The 18,620-nt window shown below is 42.7% G+C and overlaps 2 protein-coding genes and 1 non-coding gene across 5 annotated transcripts in view; all 3 read right to left on the bottom strand.

The window, feature by feature from the left end:
* CTNNAL1 (catenin alpha like 1) overlaps positions 1-6,402 on the bottom strand; it is a 264,318-nt gene extending 257,916 nt beyond the window's left edge. The window contains exon 1 of the mRNA XM_050759552.1: positions 6,399-6,402. The gene's annotated coding sequence lies outside the window, so the exon portion shown is untranslated. The remainder of the gene's footprint in view (positions 1-6,398) is intronic.
* The window catches only part of EPB41L4B (erythrocyte membrane protein band 4.1 like 4B), a 150,756-nt gene that overhangs the window by 22,441 nt on the left and 109,695 nt on the right, over positions 1-18,620 (bottom strand). For 2 of the 3 annotated variants that reach the window (XM_050759544.1, XM_050759543.1), the window contains exons 18-21: positions 14,880-15,005; positions 10,142-10,209; positions 6,682-6,780; positions 318-504 (exon numbers count right to left, since the gene is read on the bottom strand). In XM_050759544.1, the coding sequence (XP_050615501.1) occupies positions 318-504; positions 6,682-6,780; positions 10,142-10,209; positions 14,880-15,005 (480 nt within the window). The remainder of the gene's footprint in view (positions 1-317; positions 505-6,681; positions 6,781-10,141; positions 10,210-14,879; positions 15,006-18,620) is intronic. The other variant, XM_050759542.1, reaches the window with a different exon arrangement.
* Positions 2,647-2,752, bottom strand: LOC126938239 (U6 spliceosomal RNA). Its single transcript, XR_007720049.1, has one exon. It is a non-coding gene; the product is annotated as a U6 spliceosomal RNA (small nuclear RNA).

Raw genomic sequence — 18,620 nt, 5'->3', positions numbered from 1 at the left:
CTAATAGCTTATTATAGAGATGAGATTCTAAATGAAAATTGCCCTCAAAAATCTCTTACATTGCAATTAAAGTACAATGAACCTGATTTTATATTTCACTTATTCTCTCGCAAACGGTTGGTTTGTATTTTGGGGTCAAGTTATATAAAAACATGTTCTGGTTGTTGTTGTTGTTTTATGAGTACACACAACTGATTATGCAAAATTTAAATTTGATTATGCAAAAATGAAATACATGCACCAGATGCTACTCAGTAAATTGATACTGAACTCCCAGCAAGTGTGGCTGCTTGCCAGGGCTTTCCACCCCACACTACCTTGGCCCCGGGGGACAGCTGGCCTTTGCCTTCTGACTTGTGAGGCGAGCTGACATTCTGGACCTTGGGAGACGGCAGCGGCACGGAGACTTGTGTGGCGGCAGTTGTGGTGTTTGTGGTTGTAGCTGTGGTCACTCCCACTGCCTCGGCCAGGTCTGGAGGGAGGTCGTCTTCATCACTGCGGTTACTAAAAGCACATGAAGCTCTGCTCATTACAATAATAAACAGGCTGTGAGGAGTGGACGGAGGATGGGCAGGGGTGGGAAGACCAGGGATAGGGATTGGGGGTTCCCAAACAGATGTCCACCAGATGTCCAGCTTGCAGGATCCAATACTCTTTTTTGCCAAAACAAATTTGGGCTGAATTTTCTGTCATTTGCCAGGGTGTTGTTTTGTTTTGTTTTGGTGGTAAAATATACACAATATGATATTTATCATTTTAACTGCTTATAAATATAAAATTCAGTGGCACTAAATGCATTCAAAATATTGTGCAACCATCACCACTATCTGTCCCCAAAACTTTTTCATCAGTGACAACAGAAACTCTGTATTGATATTGAATGATAACTCCCCAAGCCCCTCCCTGCAGCCTCTGGTAACATCAATTCCACTTTCTGTCCCAATGAATTTGTCTATTCTAGGAACCTCACATACATAAGTGGAATCATACACTCTGTGTTCCTCTATGTCTGGCTTATTTCAGTCACCATAATATTTTTAAGGTTCATCCACATTGTAGCATATATCAAAATTTCATTTCTTTTTATGATACAAAAATTCCATTATATGGATATACCACATTCTGTTTATCCATTCATCTGTTGATGGACACTTGGCTTGTTTCCACTCTTTTGGCTATTATAAATAATGCTGCCATGAACATGGGTGTACAAACATCTGTTTCACTCTCTGCTTTAAGGGTGGTGAAGGGGACTCCAGGCCACTGTCCCTAAGGATCTGCTGTGTACAGCTTCTGGAGCCACCCTTGCATAGGGGTTGTAATTTAGAATGATGGCTGAGCTCAAGAATATAGATACAAGACCCATGACAGACAGGCACCAATGCAGCCTGTGCAGAGTCACTGGTAAGGCCTCAGCCCAGCACAGAGCCATGTGGGAACACGAGGCCAGGGGACACAGCTGCAGTGCAGATGGGGTTGACTGAGGGGTTCCTGAGAGGTTTTAGATTATTCTGTGTATGGAGAAGCCTCAAGGGAAGGACTTAGGATTCATTACTAAAAAGGGGAAACGGTGAAAATTGAATAAGTATGTGGAAAAATTAATAATACACCAAGTATTTGGATCCACATAGATGACATAGGTCAGATGGGTTATGCGTTCATTCACCCACTTAATTTTCATGCTGACCCTGTCTATTACCATCTCCATTTTTCAGAGAATCAGATGATATTTAGCAGCTGATTGTGAAATTATTTGTTCAAGGTCGCATAGCTAGTTAAGTGGAGGAGCAGGGTTAAAATTTCTTTTTACCTCATTTAAAAAATTATCACCTCAAGAGCATAGTTATTATTATTTAGTTTTATATAAAAGGTCATATAAAGCCGGGCGCAGTGACTCACGCCTGTAATCCCAGCACTTTGGGAGGCCAAGGCGGGTGGATCATGAGGTCAGGAGATCGAGACCATCCTGGCTAACATGATGAAACTCCGTCTCTACTAAAAATACAAAAAATTAGCCGGGCGAGGTGGCGGGCGCCTGTAGTCCCAGCTACTCGGGAGGCTGAGGCAGGAGAATGGCGTGAACCCGGGAGGCGGAGCTTGCAGTGAGCTGAGATGGCACCACTGCACTCCAGCCTGGGTGGCAGAGCAAGACTCCATCTCAAAAAAAAAAAAAAAAAAAAAAAAAAAAAAAAAAAAAAAAAAAATCATTTAAAATAAAAACAACAGCTCATTTTTCACAGAAGAGAGTCAACTGATACTGTCTAAAATTGAAAAAGACTCCAAATTCGTAATGGTTTTTATCTTTTGTCTTAGTTCAGAGCTTATGGCCAAGAAGCATATCTAAAATTCAGCAAGTCTTCAGTTTTACCTGTTTCTAAGGTAAACTCATGATAAAGTCACAAAACAACACTTTAATAAGTAAAATTTTACATACAGAATGAGTTTTTGCTTTGAAGTTGTTTCTTTCTAATTTAACAATATATAAGCATAGAAACTCGTCTAATGTAACAGTCATCAACTATGAACCCTGGTTATTTTGGATTCTGGGAAACTGGCTACTTTTCTCTTCTATCTTGCCTATTTACTTTTTTTCCCTTTCTTTAATTTTTTTAATTAACTTATACTTTATTATTTAATTGAAAAATTTAAAATATGAAATGCTTCACAAATTTGCACGTCCACCTTGCGCAGCGGGGCTCTGCTAATCTCTGTATGGGTCCAATTTTAGTATATGTGCTGCCAAAGTGAGCACTATTGAATTTTTTTTAGACTTTTACGCTATGTTTAAATAAACAGTGAAGTTATATTTCTGGAAAAAATAAAATAGCTCATCATTTTGTAAACATACTAGCTGGTATGTATAAAAATGACACTTTTGGCTGGGCACAGTGGCTCGTGTCTGTAATCCCAGCACTCTGGGGGTCAAGGCGGCCAATTGCTTGAGCACAGGAGTCTGAGACCAGCCTGGGAAACATGGTCTGGTCTTGTCTCTACAAAAAATACAAAAATTAGCCAGACGTGGTGGCACCCACCAGTTGGGCTGAGGTGGGAGGATCACCTGAGCTGAATCACCTGAGGCTGCAGTGGGCTGTGATCAACCACTGCACTCCAGCTTGGGCAACAGAGTGAGGCCTTGTCTCCAAAAAAAAAAGATCTTTTCGCCTGCCTCAAACTCAAACTCGCTGTAGAGGCCCTCTACTTCTCCCTTCTCACTGCATGCAGTGGCCACATTTTCCCTCCTTGTCATATTTCCAGGAAACAATGTGGCTGAGATTTTTGTTTGTACCTTTAAAAGCAGTGGTTCAAAGACTTGTTCACAGCACCTGAATGTTACAATGCTTTTGATGGAGCCACCTAAAATCCGACTACACCTTATTCTAGCCTAGGAACTGGAATTATTACAACAGCCAAAAGGGCGATGTGCGCACACTAATCTGTATCTCAAAAATGATGATGCAAAAAATGTTTTCCAGAAAATCAGAAATCTGAGTTTTCCCATTTATATTCCTTGATCATGTGCCAACTTTATCCATATCAAAGAGTTAAAGAGATGGGCAAAGGCTGGACATGGTGGCTCACACCTGTAATCTCAGCACTTTGGGAGGCTGAAGCGGGCGGATCACCTGAGGTCAGGAGTTTCAGACCAACCTGGCCAACGTGGTGAAACCCTGTCTCTACTAAAAATACAAAAATTAGCCGAGCGTGGTGGTGGACACCTGTAATCCCAGCTACTCGGGAGGCTGAGGCAGGAGAATCACGAGAACCTAGGGGGCGGAGTTTGCAGTGAGTTGAGACTGCGCCATTGCACTCCAGCCTGGGTGACGGAATTAAGACTCCACCTCAAAAAAATTTTAAAAATATATTAAATAAAGATGGGTAAATGAGTGGTAACCAGTGTCAAGGATTCGATAACTCTTTATGGGACAATAACACGGGGAAAATTTCATCCACGCATGTTGCTATTTTCTACCAATGAGGGAAATGCTGCCATTCTTTGATTTTCCAAGCAGAATACTTTGGGACAGCTTAAGAAATACACATGTAAAGTTCAAGGTTTGAAAAAGAGTGTCCTTAAAAGAGCCAGTTTGATTAGCTGGGCACGGTGGCATGCGCTTGTAGTCCCAGCTACTTGGGAGGCTGAGGCCGGAGAATCTCTTGAACCCAGGAGGCGGAGGTTGCAGTGAGCTGAGATTGTGCCACTGCACTCCAGCCTGGGCAACAGAGTGAGACTCTGTATCAAAAAAAAAAAAAACACAAAAAAACAAAAGAATGAGTTTGGTGACTTAGTGAAATTTTCTTTCCTTCCAGGTTATGTATCAGACAGTCATTGTTTCAAACGTGATTATATCTCTCAAATGAGTGATAATAACATTTTGAGTTTCAAAATGTAAAAGGCATGGCAAGTTCTGCCAGCTTTACCCTCGAGGGAAGCAAATTGTCATGGCTTAATTGTCCGCCAGGGATCATTAGGACTGTTAATTATTTGAACTTTACTCATTTTGGCTTTCCTGGGAAATGCAGCTGACCAGAAGTTTCTATGAAGGATAATGAGGTAGGATATGTCTCCCTTCATATCTCCCATACATGTGTCTTTTCCTTTTCACATGTACGAATGGCAGACCTGAGACAGCTGTTAGAGAATTGCATCCAGAATCCCATTTTCTGTCCTACATTTTGCACTCTGGGTACCCCCTAAACTCCATCTTTCCTCAGAAGCTTCCAGGTCCCAGAGAAGAAAGAAAGGGGACCTCATCCTATGGCCAGGGCATTGGGGCTTTACCCACATTGTCTCATGTTAAACCCCACAAAACTCCTCAGAGGCAGGTATTATCTCACCCATTTTACAGAGGAAGGAAGAGAGGATCACAGAGTCATTTTTCCAAGAGCTTACAGCTGTAAACTAGCCAGGGCCCTGACAGAAGCCTTTCCAACTCCAAAGTCCCCATGCTTTCCATTTGTCCACAGATCCCCCTGCAGTTACTCTCTGACCAATGACACATCTAGGCACAGTACCCACGCCATAGCTAAGGTCAAGAAATGGGAACTACAAGCTGGGCGCGGTGGCTCACGCCTGTAATCCTAGCACTTTGGGAGGCCGAGACGGGTGGATCACTTGAGGTCAGGAGTTCAAAACCAGCCTGGCCAACAGGGTGAAACCCCCGTCTCTACTAAAAATACAAAAAAATTAGCTGGGCGTGGTGGCAGGTGCCTGTAATCACAGATACTTGGGAGGCTGAGGCAGGAGAATTGCTTGAGCTCTGGAGGTGGAGGTTGCAGTGAGCCAAGATTGTGCGGCTGCACTCTAGCCTGGGTGACAGAGTGACAGAGCAAGACTCTGTCTCAAAAAATAAAAAAGAAAAAAGAAAGAAAAGAAAAAAGGGAAAAGAAATGTGAACTACCATTGGGATAATTACTACAATTATTACTAGTACTCACCACCCTGACTACAGAAGTTATCTTTCTGCTTTGGATTATAATTATTTGTGACTCTTGTCTTTCCCTCCAGTAAATTGTGACTCTTTGGATGGGAATTGTCAAAGTCACTTTACTATTCCCCAACGATGCCTAGAACAGTCAGGTGCACATGGACTCTGGTGATTCTGGGACACTTTGGGAAATGGCGCCTCCTACAGGTGTCAAAGCTCAGTGATCAGCTTTGGCTCTGTTGACAGAAGGGGCTGCCTTTTCATGGATATGCTGCGGAAAGCAGCTACTAAGTAGCTTGCAATGATCCCCAACCTACTATTCATGCCCCTGTGTAATCCCTCCCCTTGAGTGTGGGCTAGACACAGGGATTTGCTTCTAATGAACAGAATATGGCAAAAGTGATGGGGGCTGAGCACAGTGGCTCACACCTGCACTTCGGGAGGTTGAGGCAGGCAGATTACTTGAAGTCAGGAGTTCTAGACCAGCCTGGCCAACATGGTGAAACCCCGTCTCTACTAAAAATACAAAAATCAGCCAGGCATGGTGGCTCACACCTGTAATCCCAACTATTTGGGAGGCGGAGGCAGGAGAATTGCTTGAACCTGGGAGGTGGATTGCAGTGAGCCAGCATCACACCACTGCACTCCAGCCTGGGTGACAGAGCAAGACTCTGTCTCAAAAAAAAAAAAAAGAAAAAAGTGATGGGATGTCAGTTCTGTGCATAGGTTACAAAAGACTGTGCCTTTGCCTTGCTGGCACTCCCTCTGGCTCTTCTTGTGTGCTTTCTCTAATGGAGAAAGCTGGAGAGACCTATGTGACTACAGGCTGAGGGCAACCTCTGTCCAACAATCCTTGAGGACCTGATCCCTGTCAGCAACCGTAAGAATGAGCCTGCAGATAAGACCGCAGCCCTGACACCTTGAATGCAGCCTTGTAAGAGCCCCTGATACAGAAGACCCAGCTAAGCCATGCCCCGACCCCCTCTCCACAGGAACTGTGAGATGATAAAGGTGGATTGTTTTAAGACACTAAGTTTGGGAGTAATTTATTACACAGTAGTCAACAATGAATCCTTATGCCAACTATGTAAGGTTTTCAGGGAGAAAGGGCTAGTCTCATTATTACCTAAATTGGAAATAAATGGAATTTGGGGGCTGCTCCCTGGGGCTAGTCAGAGGGGCTAAGAAGCATTTGTACCTAAACATTTAGTCATCGTAGTTGTTTTAATTGAAAAAGTTGCAGTACAGAACTCACAAACTATACTGTCTTGTTAACTTCCTCACTCGGGGAGGCTTGATTTCCGGCTTTTCCGCAGCTGGCTGGGCAGTTTCCACACGAATAGGAATAGGACTTCTAGAGACACACCGAAAAAACAGAACAATACCATCAAAAAACGGTTTATGGTCTTGTTTTAGCCATAGGGACTGCTTTCTCAGTTAATGTACACCTTAATAACATTGATAATCAAGAAATCCATTTTTTTTTGCCTTCTTGAATTCTACTCTACTTAGTTAATAATTATAATTATTTTCTAAAACCATAGAAAATCCAAACAGTAAGAAAAAAATCATAGGGAAAATATAGCAAGTGGGGGAACTAAACATAATTGAGGTACCAAATAAAATTTCTCTGCCCCAAAATAGTCATCCCTGCCCCCCAATATGAGGGGTGAACCAGATTGAGGGTGTGGCTCATAACCAGGTTTTGCCAGTAAAATGAAGAGAAAACTATGGATAACCTGTTTTTAATTCCAAGTAATCTGGTAGCTATTCTATTTTAAACATAGCACAGACTATTTGCTTTTTAAAAAAAAAAAAAAAGATAAAGAACCATACTATACTTTATGTGAAAAATGCATAATCAGAAGACCTTTAGGACTTGCTGTAACACATTTTAATTCCGCGTATGTGTGAAAATGCTAAAAATTAAGTTTCACTTTTATCTTTATTCAAGAATTTATTTCAGGTAACCAATGGACCCTACTCAAAATAGTAATTTTAAGGAAAATGTTTAATGCATTTTTGTAGTGGTCATGACTAATTTCATCTTTTAAAAAATCAGTTCATTACCTCCTAGGACCAACAAGGCATCAAAACAAGTTGAGGTCCTTGAAAGGGGCCTCTGGCAAGTCAGCTGACACTTCTGGGTCAGTGCTCACTATGGTGATAAGTACGTGGCCAGGGCCTAATAAATGCATGTTGAGGCTGGGCGCAGTGGCTCACACCTGTAATCCCAGCACTTTAGGAGGCTGAGGCAGGCAGATCACTTGTGGTCAGGAGTTTGAGACCAGCCTGGGCAACATGATAATACCCATTTCTACAAAAAGTACAAAATTAGCCAGGTATGGTGGAGCGTGCCTGTAGTCCCAGCTACTCAGGAGGCTGAGGTGGGAGGATCACCCGAGCCCAGGAGGTCGAGGCTGCAATGAGCCATGATTATGCTACTCCACTGCAGCCTGGGTGACAGAGTGAGACCCTGTCTCAAAAAAAAAAAAAAAAGAAACAAAAAAAGTATGTTGAATAAACACATGAATGAGAAAATAGAGGATTTGAGTCAATTCATCCTACACTCATGATTTCCTCAAGCTGCGACTCCAGAGTAAAGGGAACATGGTCCCTGGAAGAATGTAGTCTATTGGGGGAACACATGAATTTGCTTGGGTGGAACAGTCAGCATCAGGGAAAGCTATGTGGAGGAATTTCCTCTTTCCAGATGGAGCGAAGACCACAAAGATGAGAGGCAGAGTGGAGACCTGGCTGAATGCAGGGCACTAGAACTACTGTCTGGTGAGGTCTCAGTGGAAGAGCAGAGGGTTTTGACTGGAGGGAAAGTCGAGGCCAGGTCATACGGGGCCTCAGGCTGAGGAGTCTACACTGAAGGCAATGGACCTCAACTCTCTAAAGGTGTTAAGCAAAGGAGTGGCATAGTCAGATTTGCATTTTAGAAAGGTCCTTAGAACAATGAAGAGGACCCTGGTGAAAGGGAGGACAGAAGCATTTTAGAGGATTGTTGGCAGCAGTAAGCCCGGAAGACAATGAGGGCTCAAGGTATAGTCAAGAGAAGAGGATGGATGTGGAAGGTAAAATGAAAGTCAAATTGCCAGGACTTGGTGACCAATTAGATGAGGGAATAAGGTAGGAGAAAAGCAAGGACTCCCAGTTTGCAGGCCTGGGTGAGGGGTAGGTAATAATACCATTGACTAACAATGGAAACCAGGTGAAGATTAGTGGGGTGGGGTAGGAAGAGATGAATTAAGTTTTTGAAAAGCTCTGGAGGCAGCTGGGTATGTATCTCAGGAGTAAGACAAATTTATACCAAGAACACAGATTGGGAATCATAAGGTGATACAGAGAAATGTTAGCTTTTATTTTTGGCATCAAGTATAATAATTCCCCAGTGCAGTGGTTCTAGATCACCTAGGTGCCTGTTAACATGATGATTCTTGTCTCTACTGGCACCCACCAAACCCCCACCACACACATTCACACAAAGGATCCAAAAGGTCTGGAGTAGGACCCAGGAGTCTGTGTTTTTAAGAAGAGACTCTGATGCAGTGGTCCTTGGACCCACTTTGGGAAACTACCCTAAGGAGACCCTGCTGGTGTTAGTAAACCACCGGGTGGCAATGAGGCCACTGCCAGCATGCCAAGAAGGAAAGAGCTCCTGTTCTCTGTGAGATCAGGGGAGGACGGGCTTCCTCTGGGTTTGGGGTGGTGGTGGTGGCCTGGAAGCTTTAAAGAACATGTGTAGGGGATGGGAGGAGGGTGGATGATGAGAAATTACTTAATGGGTACAATGTACATTATTTGAGTGATGGATATTCTAAAAGCTCAGACTTCACTACTGTGCAATCTATGCACAGATCTAAGTTACACTTGTGCCCCATACATTTATATAAATAAAAAATAGGCTAGATGCGGTGGCTCACACCTGTAATCTCAGCACTTTGGGAGGCCGAGGTGGGTGGATCACTTAAGTCCGGAGTTCAAGACCAGCCTGGCCAACAGAGTGAAGCCCTGTCTCTACTACAATTACAAAAATTCGCTGGGAACAGTGGTGCGTACTTGTAATCCCAGTTACTTAGGAGGCTGAGGCACAAGAATCGCTTGAACCTGGGAGGCAGAGGTTGCAGTGAGCCGAGATCGCACCACTGCACTCCAGCCTGGGCAACAGAGGGAGACTCTATCTTAAAAATAAATAAATAAATAAATAAATAAATAAATAAATAAATAAATATTTTAAAGGGACATATGTGGCCCCAGCACTGGCAAGAAGCTCAGCAGGCAGGGCACATCAATGGGCTAAGGGAAGCTGGGCCAAGGCCAACCTGGAGTTGCGAGCAGAAGCCAGGTCGTGAAGGGCCTCCTGCATTCTGTTAAAGAGTTGGGATTCCATTTTGAGCATAAACGGAGCCTTTAAAGGACTTTAAGCGAGGGGATGGCAAGGTGAAGTTCACATGCTTGAGTGACAACCTCAAGTGATTGATTTCTTTGTTAACGCAGCAGGCAGAGATATTAAAACTGAGAATAAGCAGCATTTTTGAGGCTTGCAGAAAGTTGGTTAAGCCAGTCTTTTTTCCATCTCTTTGGGCTCGTATTCTCTGTTTTATTTGTCCTCTGATTTTATCAGCTAATGCCCTCATGAGCAATGTTTCAAGGATAATGTTGATGATATAGAGAATATCATTTCCCCATTCAGACAAGGAGCAACAGACCTTACATTAGCGTCCTGAAGACTGGATTTCTTATTGATATTTACAAACATTGATTCCTCTTTTCCACCCTGTTAAAGAAAGTATTCAGGTTAGTCAAAACTGAATATGTTGGCATGCAAAAAATGTTTTCAAGTCTCTTACATTCAAAAGATTACAGAAATTGGCAAGTGGACCAAAGAGGTAGTTCACCAAGTATTCAATCAATAGAGAATCCTGCTCTGGTGTTTATATATGTTAACAAAAAATGTTTTCTTGAGTAATGGGATTAAGACAATCATTCAGATGCAATCAATTCTTGCATTCATGCTTTTATTGAACACCTGCTACGTGCCAACTCATGCTTGAATTAGAAAGGGATAGTGTGGGAAAAGCCAAACCCGCAGTTTAATCCCTCACCTCACAGTTTAGGGCAGGAATAATAATCAGCTCTATGTTCACATAGCACTTACAGTTTACAAAGGAATTTGGAGTCTGTCCTTTCACATCAGCATAACAACCATAACAGCTTGGCAGGAATCACGTCATATGATTTTGAGAGAAACCTTGTCCTCCTCCCTCTGATGAGTCCCACAAAGAATGGTGGGGGAAGAAGACACACCCACTCAGCCAGCCAGGCCAGCTGACCACACGCGAGTGGTCAATGGAACATGCAGAGGCCTGCAGCCCTCACACCCATCACAACATACAGAGTTTAGCCTCTGTTCTAAATACATGTTGAGTAAAGATTTCAAGCCTATTGGCTTGGAGGACATGGCATTATTATCCTGTCAAGATTGCTCACATATAGATCCAGTCTTACATCCTAATCACAGCCTTTTTAATTTTTGTTTTTGATTTTTTATTTCTTGGGACAGGGTGTGTTCTCTTGCCCAGGCTAGAGTGCAGCAGCACGATCACAGCTCACTGCAGCCTTGACCGCCTGGGCTCAGTCAATCCTCCTGCCTCAACCTCCAGAGTAGCTGTGACTATGGGCTCACACCACAATGCACAGCTAATTTTTTTCATATTTTTTTGCAGAGACAAGGTTTCGCCATGTTGCCTAGGCTGGTCTTGAACTTCTGGGCTCAAGCAATCTGCCCACCTTGGCCTCCCAAAATGCTGGAATTACAGGCATGAGCCACCATACCCAGCCAAAGCCTTTTTTTTTTTTTTTTAGACGGAGTCTCACTCTGTCACCCAGGCTGGAGTGCAGTGGCGAGATCTCCGCTCACTGCAAGCACGGCCTCCTGGGTTCACACCATTCTCCTGCCTCAGCCTCCTGAGTAGCTAGGACTACAGGTGCCGGCCACCATGCCCAGCTAATTTTTTGTATTTTTAGTAGAGACAGGGTTTCACTGTTTTAGCCAGGATGGTCTCGATCTCCTGACCTCGTGATCTACCTGCCTCAGCCTCCCAAAGTGCTGGGATTACAGGAGTGAGCCACTGCACCTGGCCCCAAAGCCTTTTTTAAGAGTTAGCAACAGATAGTACCATTGGTCTGTTTGACTTCTGCTTCCTTTCCTTATACTCTCACTGTGCACTGATGCCAACAGGGGATTAACACTTAAACCCCTAGCAGTATACTTGGCTGTGCATCAACCTCCTCTCCCTCCATTACAACCCCTCAAAACGCTCTAAACCATGAATTCCCAAAGCACTCTTCTGTGTTCCTGTGAATTTCAGTTCTACAGATAACAGTAGGAGCTACTTTACAAAGTGTCCTATGGCCAGTTAGGTGTGAAAGAAAGTAAAACACGCTTCTTTCCTGCAGGACTTCTCAGAGCCTATAAGAAGCTGATGTGCGCTGGGACTGTCCCATGGGATTTCATGTGCAGCATTTCCAGAATTATCAGGGAGCATCCCGTGGGGCTTGTGTTCCTTACAACATCTTGGGAAACACTGCTGTCAAATTACTGACTTCACACTCCCCCGCTTTTTTCCTGTTTTCATGCCCTTCCACTATGTCTTTTTGGCTAGGAAATGTGTTCTTACCTATTTCTCATCTCTTCCCTATACTTTACAAAATGGAATATTTTCGATATACTGCACTTCTCCAATGGAGCAGAAATATGGGTCCTCCGCAGATAATACCTGCAGCATGGGGTTATTGGGAATACGTTACAACTTTCTAATGTAGATAATTACAGCTTTGTAAATTGCAAAATACGTGTCAGTTTTGTTTGTTCTGTGATAGTATAAAAATGGCATACCCGAAATCAATGAAGGTAGACTGAAAATAAAGAATTTGTGACTATAACCTTGATATTCCTGAGTTTGTGATGGGAAATAAACCCCACCATCCTCTAAAAAGGGCAACCACTGTTATCTGCAAGCAATCAGTGCCCCCAGCAATTTCATCACTCCACAACTGTGACCATTGCTGTCAATATCTCAGCAGTGGGAGAGCAAGGTGTCGCACCAGGTACTCGGCACAGATCATCTCATGTAATCGTCCCAATAACCTGATAGATGTTATTATCTCCATTTTCACATGAGAGAATTAAGGCCCAGAAAGGTTGACAAACAAGCTTAAGGTGACATTCCTGATCAATCATAGATCAAGGTTCAAAGTCAGACCATCTGACTTTGAAACTTGTGTTCTACATCTTACTGCCTCCTGTTTATATCACAACCCCCAAATAAGAGGCATTTTGTAAGCTTTCTCTTGACTTTCATGGTATGTTCTGGAAGGACCTAAATTATTCAGATTGCTACATATATAAATGGAAATAATGATAGAAGAGATTACTGAGTATTTACTTTATCCTTGGCAATATAAGCATATACATTAGGTTTATAAGGAATGAAGAAGATAACTTTTAACATTTCTTATTTTTTATTTAATTAATTTATGTATTTGTTTATTTTTGTGTGAGATGGAGTCTTGCTGTGTTACCCAGGCCAGAGTGCAGTGAAGCAGTCTCTGCTCACCGTGGCCTCCACCTCCTGAGTTCAAGCAATTCTCCTGCCTCAGCCTCCCGAGTGGTGGGATTATAGGCACGCACCACCACACCTTAAGTTTTGTATTTTTAGTAAAGACAGGGCTTTGCCATGTTGGCCAGACTACTCTCAAACTCCTGGCCTCAAGTGATCCACCCGCCTTGGCCTTCCAATGTGCTGGGACCACAGGCATGAGCCACTGTGCCCAGGCTGAAGAAGACAGTTATATATTTTTCTAATGAAATCATGGACTGCAGTTTTTTAATAATATTTCCAGGACAAGGATGGCAAGTGGGCTTCTGCCTGAGTGCCAAATCTGATCAACAGGTGGTACCTCCTTGGAATACCCACCATGCAGAAAATGATTCCGAGGCTGCATTTAGGGTCACAGGGAAAGAGTCAAGGTCCACCCGGGACACCTGTTATGAGTTCAGATGGGAGAATTTATGGCAGCTGTTAAACTAGCAACTTTTAACTCCAAGTCCACCTGCCAAACATCTATTTTATGGAGCTGGCCCAAGGGCCTGCAAACCTCAGGTCTGCTTTGCCAGTTGACTCCATGATAGGTTCTGACCACATGGGGTGCTCGTGGAAGGAACGTGCTCCTTCCTGTCTGCTGTCTGCTTCCTGCTGCTGCGAGTCACCCCAGCCTTGCTGCTTCATGTGGGCAGCAGCAGTTCCTCCTGCAGTCATAGCTGAATACAATTTGCAGTTTTCCAACACCGGCAGATCCAGCTGCATGGTGTCCACCTCAGACATATCAGCACCAGCCAGCTGATGTCCCCTCCTCAGTCTGAGTCCAGGCCCCACAGATCATGTCTTAAGAGCTCAGAAATGCCAGCGCCAGGCACAGTGACCCTTGCTTAGAAGTCTGAGTTTAGTCTCCACAGGGTTTCTCCTTCAAATATCTAAATTTTAGTGTTGACAGCATCTCTGTTCCCTCAGCTGTAGGGATGGAAAGTGCTGCCTGCAGTTACTATCTCTGGCACCTTAGAGTAGTGTGACCCAAAATGTGGTCCTGTGGGCTTGTTAGAAATGCATATTCAGGCTGGCACAGCGGCTCACACCTGTAATCTCAGCACTTTAGGAGGCTGAGGTGGGAGGATTGCTTAAGTCCAGGAGTTCGAGACCAGGCTGGCCAACATGGTAAAACCCTGTCTCTACAAACAGTACAAAAATTAGCTAGGTGTGGTGGTGCATGCCTGTAGTCCCAGCTACTCGGGAGGCTGAAGCAGGAGGATTGATTGAGCCTGTGAAGTTGAGGCTGCAGTGAGCCATGATCCCACCACTGCAGCTCAGCCTTCACAACAGAGTGAGACAGGAAAAAAAAAAAGGAAAAAAGAAAAAAAAAAAGAAAAAAGAAAGAAAGAAAGAAAAAAGAAAGAAAAAAGAAAGAAAGAAAGAAAGAGAGAGAAAGAAAGAAGGAAAGAAGGAATAAAGGAAGGAGAGGGGAGGGGAGGGTAAGGGAGGGGAGAGAAGAGGAGAGGAGAGGAGGGGAGAGGAGAGAAGAGGAATATTCATGAGCCCCCACCCCAATTTACCAAATCTCCAGGCACAGGGCCCAGTTTTCCAGGTGACCTATGCACAATAACATTTGAGAACTGCTGCCTTCAAGTTCTCTTTTTACCCTTTCATGTACCTAATTCTTTTACATGAAAATCTTGGTTCACATATCAGGTATGGTTCACATACCCGGTTCCCATCTCCTGACTGGACCCTGACTGACACAGCATCTCAGTCCTACGGTGCCTCTTTCTTCTCTGTGGCATCGAGGAAATCCTATAACATGAAATCAAAGGAATGTATGCATTCGGCACACCTGGATGTTCACTCGGGAAGCATTTTCCAACTGGGCTTTCAGAATGTTACACTTCACATGATCCGCCACAGGGGAAGGCAAAAGTGGAGTCTGAAGAGTTTTCTCCGAGACTTTCTTTTCTTCAGCCTGAGACAAACCAAAATACAAACAGCAGATTGTAAACAAAGACAGAAACATGTGCATTAACTTTTCCCAATAATCATAACCGCATATAACACATAGACCTACATACATAGACAGGGATGTCACCAACTCCTTATATTTTTATCAGTGCTTTACTATTTGCAAAGGATTCCCAGGCACAGCATCTCATTCCCTTGTGAAATAGGGTGAGGACCTACCAGAAGCCAGGGTAAAAATTCAAAGAAAGGAATAGGCTCTTCCAGCATCATGGGGCAAGAGCCAGTGGCAGAACTGGAAATCTCCTGGTTCAAGTCTCCTAACCTCAGTCCAGTGCTATTTTCCCCATAACTGCCATCTCTTACATAGAAAGATTCAATTCTGTGACTTGTTGGGTCCAGGGGAAGGGTACAAAATATTCATTGGCAGTTTGACAACAAATCTGGCAGAAAATTGTGATTTTCAACAAGAAATTTATATCTGTTACCTTATTGTAGAGTGTCTTGCACTTCAGTAATTTGCACAACCTTTATAATTTTTGCCATATCTCATGTGTTCACAGAACACATATCTATAATTCATGTGATCTAGTTAAGGTGAATTACCCTGGGAACATCTATTTGAACTGTGTTCAAAGCAATAATATCTTTGAAATTATAGGTTTTATGACTATTATATTTATTATAAGAAACATGATATTTATATCACTATTAAAATAAAAAGTACTCATCCATGTGTACAACCTGGAATCATCTTTGATGGTATACACACCACATTTTGGGAAATAAGGTCTTATTGTTAACCATGCCTATTGTGGTCATTTCTTATCCCAGTGCTAATATGGTACCCAGCACATACTAGATGTCCAATAAATACGTACTAAAGAAGATTCTGATAATATACAGTCATTATTAGAAGAGACATGTTTTATAAGAAAGGCATAGGACTGTGTGATTGCTAGAGGTCAGTTCAGTAATATTAGGACTAAATGTGACATACCAGCCACCATATACCAGAGCAAGAATCAAATGCCCTAAACATCTCAAGTTCTACAAGTTCCAACATTAATCTTATTCACTAATTAAGAAGTCCTAGTGAGCACGTTGGTACGCACCAAGTGCTATGAAAGCTAGAGGAAGTATAGAGCAACTGGCCAGCTAACATTGTTTAATAAAGAAATGAGGTAGAGTTTCCCAGGGGCACCTCTGAACATATGGAGAAGCATTTGGTAGACCAAGCAGAACTCTCCGATTTTATGTAATAGCAAGACAGGCAGAGACAGATTTGAATCTCAGCTTTGTCACTTACCTGGACCATTTAAAAAAAAAAAAAAAGATCATGGGCTGGGCACGGTGGCTCACACTTGTAATCCCAGTGCTGTGGGAGGCCGGGGTGGGTGGATCACTTGAGCCCAGGAGTTGGAAACCAGCCTGGGAAACACAGCGAAACCCCATCTCTACTAAAAACAGAAAAATTAGGAGGGCGTGGTGGCCAGAACCTACAATTCCAGCTACTCGGGAGAATCACCTGAGCTGAGGGGCAGAGGTTGCAGTGAGCCAAGATTGTGCCACTGCACTCCAGCATGGGCAACAGAGCAAAACCCTGTATCAAAAAAAAAAAAAAAAAAAAAAAAAAAAGATGCTGATTATAAAAAGAAAAACAATGCCAGTGGCCAACATATACTGAGAGCTTACTATGGGTTAGCCACTGACTATGCATTTCATATGCATGTCTCACCGAGTCCCCTCATGTAATCATCTCATTTCAAGGTAGCTACTATCATTATCCCCATTTTATAGATACAAAAAACAAAGCAGAGAGATGGTAAGTCACTTGCCCATAGTCACACAGGAAGTAAGCAGAGGAGCCAAGACTGACAGCTAGAAATGGTGACGTTGGTTACTCCAAAGCCAGAGCTCCTGACTAGTCAATCATACTGCTTCCCCTTAAATTCTCTGAATCTGTTTCTTTCTTCATAAGATTGTTATGGTGCTCAAGGGAGAAAAACAGATATAAATGTATTTTCAGGTTAGATTCTTTAGTTACCAAACATATATAACCAAAAAAAAAAAAAAAGAGCATTGGATGTGAGAACACTAATGATCGACCCTGAGCTATCAATTGTTCCTGAACCGCCAAGTTGAATTTGAAGAAATCTGGCTCATTTGACTGGATTCATTATCCTGAGGGCCTCCACTTTCTCCTTCGGGCAAATAAGTAACATTTATTTTGAAAGGTGAGGTTTACAGTATACCCTTAAGATAATTTATCTTGTGTTTGTAAATCCTGTTACATCAAGATAATTGAATGGATATTTCACTGGTGCATGAAGAGATAATTTTTAAATTAGATTTAATTTTTCGGAATGGTATGCTGGCATACAGGAGTCAAATTGGTTATAAAGCCCATTTGAGGCTTTTGACAATTGCTTAAGGGGAAGTAGTTATATTGGCAGTAATGACCGAAGACCCACTTCAAAAAATAGAATGCTGCTAAAATAAGAACGAAAAATTAGCGTCGATATTCCCCTTGAATTTACTCATTCTAAACTGCTTTTTTGGACATAAAATTCAACCTGGCTCGTTATTGTTCATGCTGGACAAAGCAAGACCTGTAATATTCTGCTATATGAACTGACGCAGGTGAAGGTCAATATACATTTTGGGAAATGTGTGCGTTGTTACATGAATTTGTATAAAAGATATCTCTGTGGGAGACAAGCATCTGGGTTCCAAGACCGAATCATTCCTGCCTAGAGGATGGCTTCAAGAACATTGTGCTTTCTCTTTTCCTGTGACTGTAATTTGTATTTTATGTTCAGTCAATTTCAATTGTTCAATATGGGATTACAGATTTCAAAACATAGACATGAATGACAATTAGGCTTTGATATTATTATAGTTGGAAATAGTCCATTTGTTTGGGGATACTGTTTGGGGATAAAGAAATGACCAGATGTATATTTAAATTGTTTATACAAATTGTTTACACATCTAAAATCTGATAATTAAATTCTTGTGTTAATTTTGGGCACAAACTTTGGAATTGGACAGTGAAAATGACATCTCACCATTCAATCAAGAACAGGAAGTTATCCAAACCTTAGAAGAATCAGAGGATTCTTGATCCTTGAGGCTGGAAAAAAACCTTAAAAGTCATCCAAGCCAATGGCTCCCAATTTTGGTGCCATGATCGGAAGTGAGAAGTGAGGTCTGTTGCAAGGAATGTTTCATGAATGATAACAATAACAACAACAAAAAAGTGTGGCCAGGCACGGTGGCTCACACCTGTAATCCCAGCACCTTGGGAGGCCGAGGCGGGTGGATCACTTGAGGCCAGGAGTTCAAGACTAGCCTGGCCAACATGGTGAAATCCTGTCTCCACTAAAAATATAAAAATTAGCCAGGTGTGGTGGCGTGTGCCTGTAATCCCAGCTACTTGGGAGGCTGAGGCAGGAGAATTGCTTGAACCTGGGAGGCGGAGGTTGCAGTGAGCCGAGATCATGCCACTACACTCCAGCCTGGGAGACAGAGTGAGACTCCATCTCAAAAAAAAAAAAAAAACCTCAAAGTGTGAAGTAATATATTTTGTGTGTGTGTGTGTGTCAGAACAAAGCCAAAA

Source organism: Macaca thibetana, chromosome 15 (genome assembly GCF_024542745.1).
Source record: "Macaca thibetana thibetana isolate TM-01 chromosome 15, ASM2454274v1, whole genome shotgun sequence".
Taxonomy (NCBI): domain Eukaryota; kingdom Metazoa; phylum Chordata; class Mammalia; order Primates; family Cercopithecidae; genus Macaca; species Macaca thibetana.
Note: the sequence above shows the minus strand (reverse complement) of the source record. Positions and strands in the feature narration are given on the sequence as shown.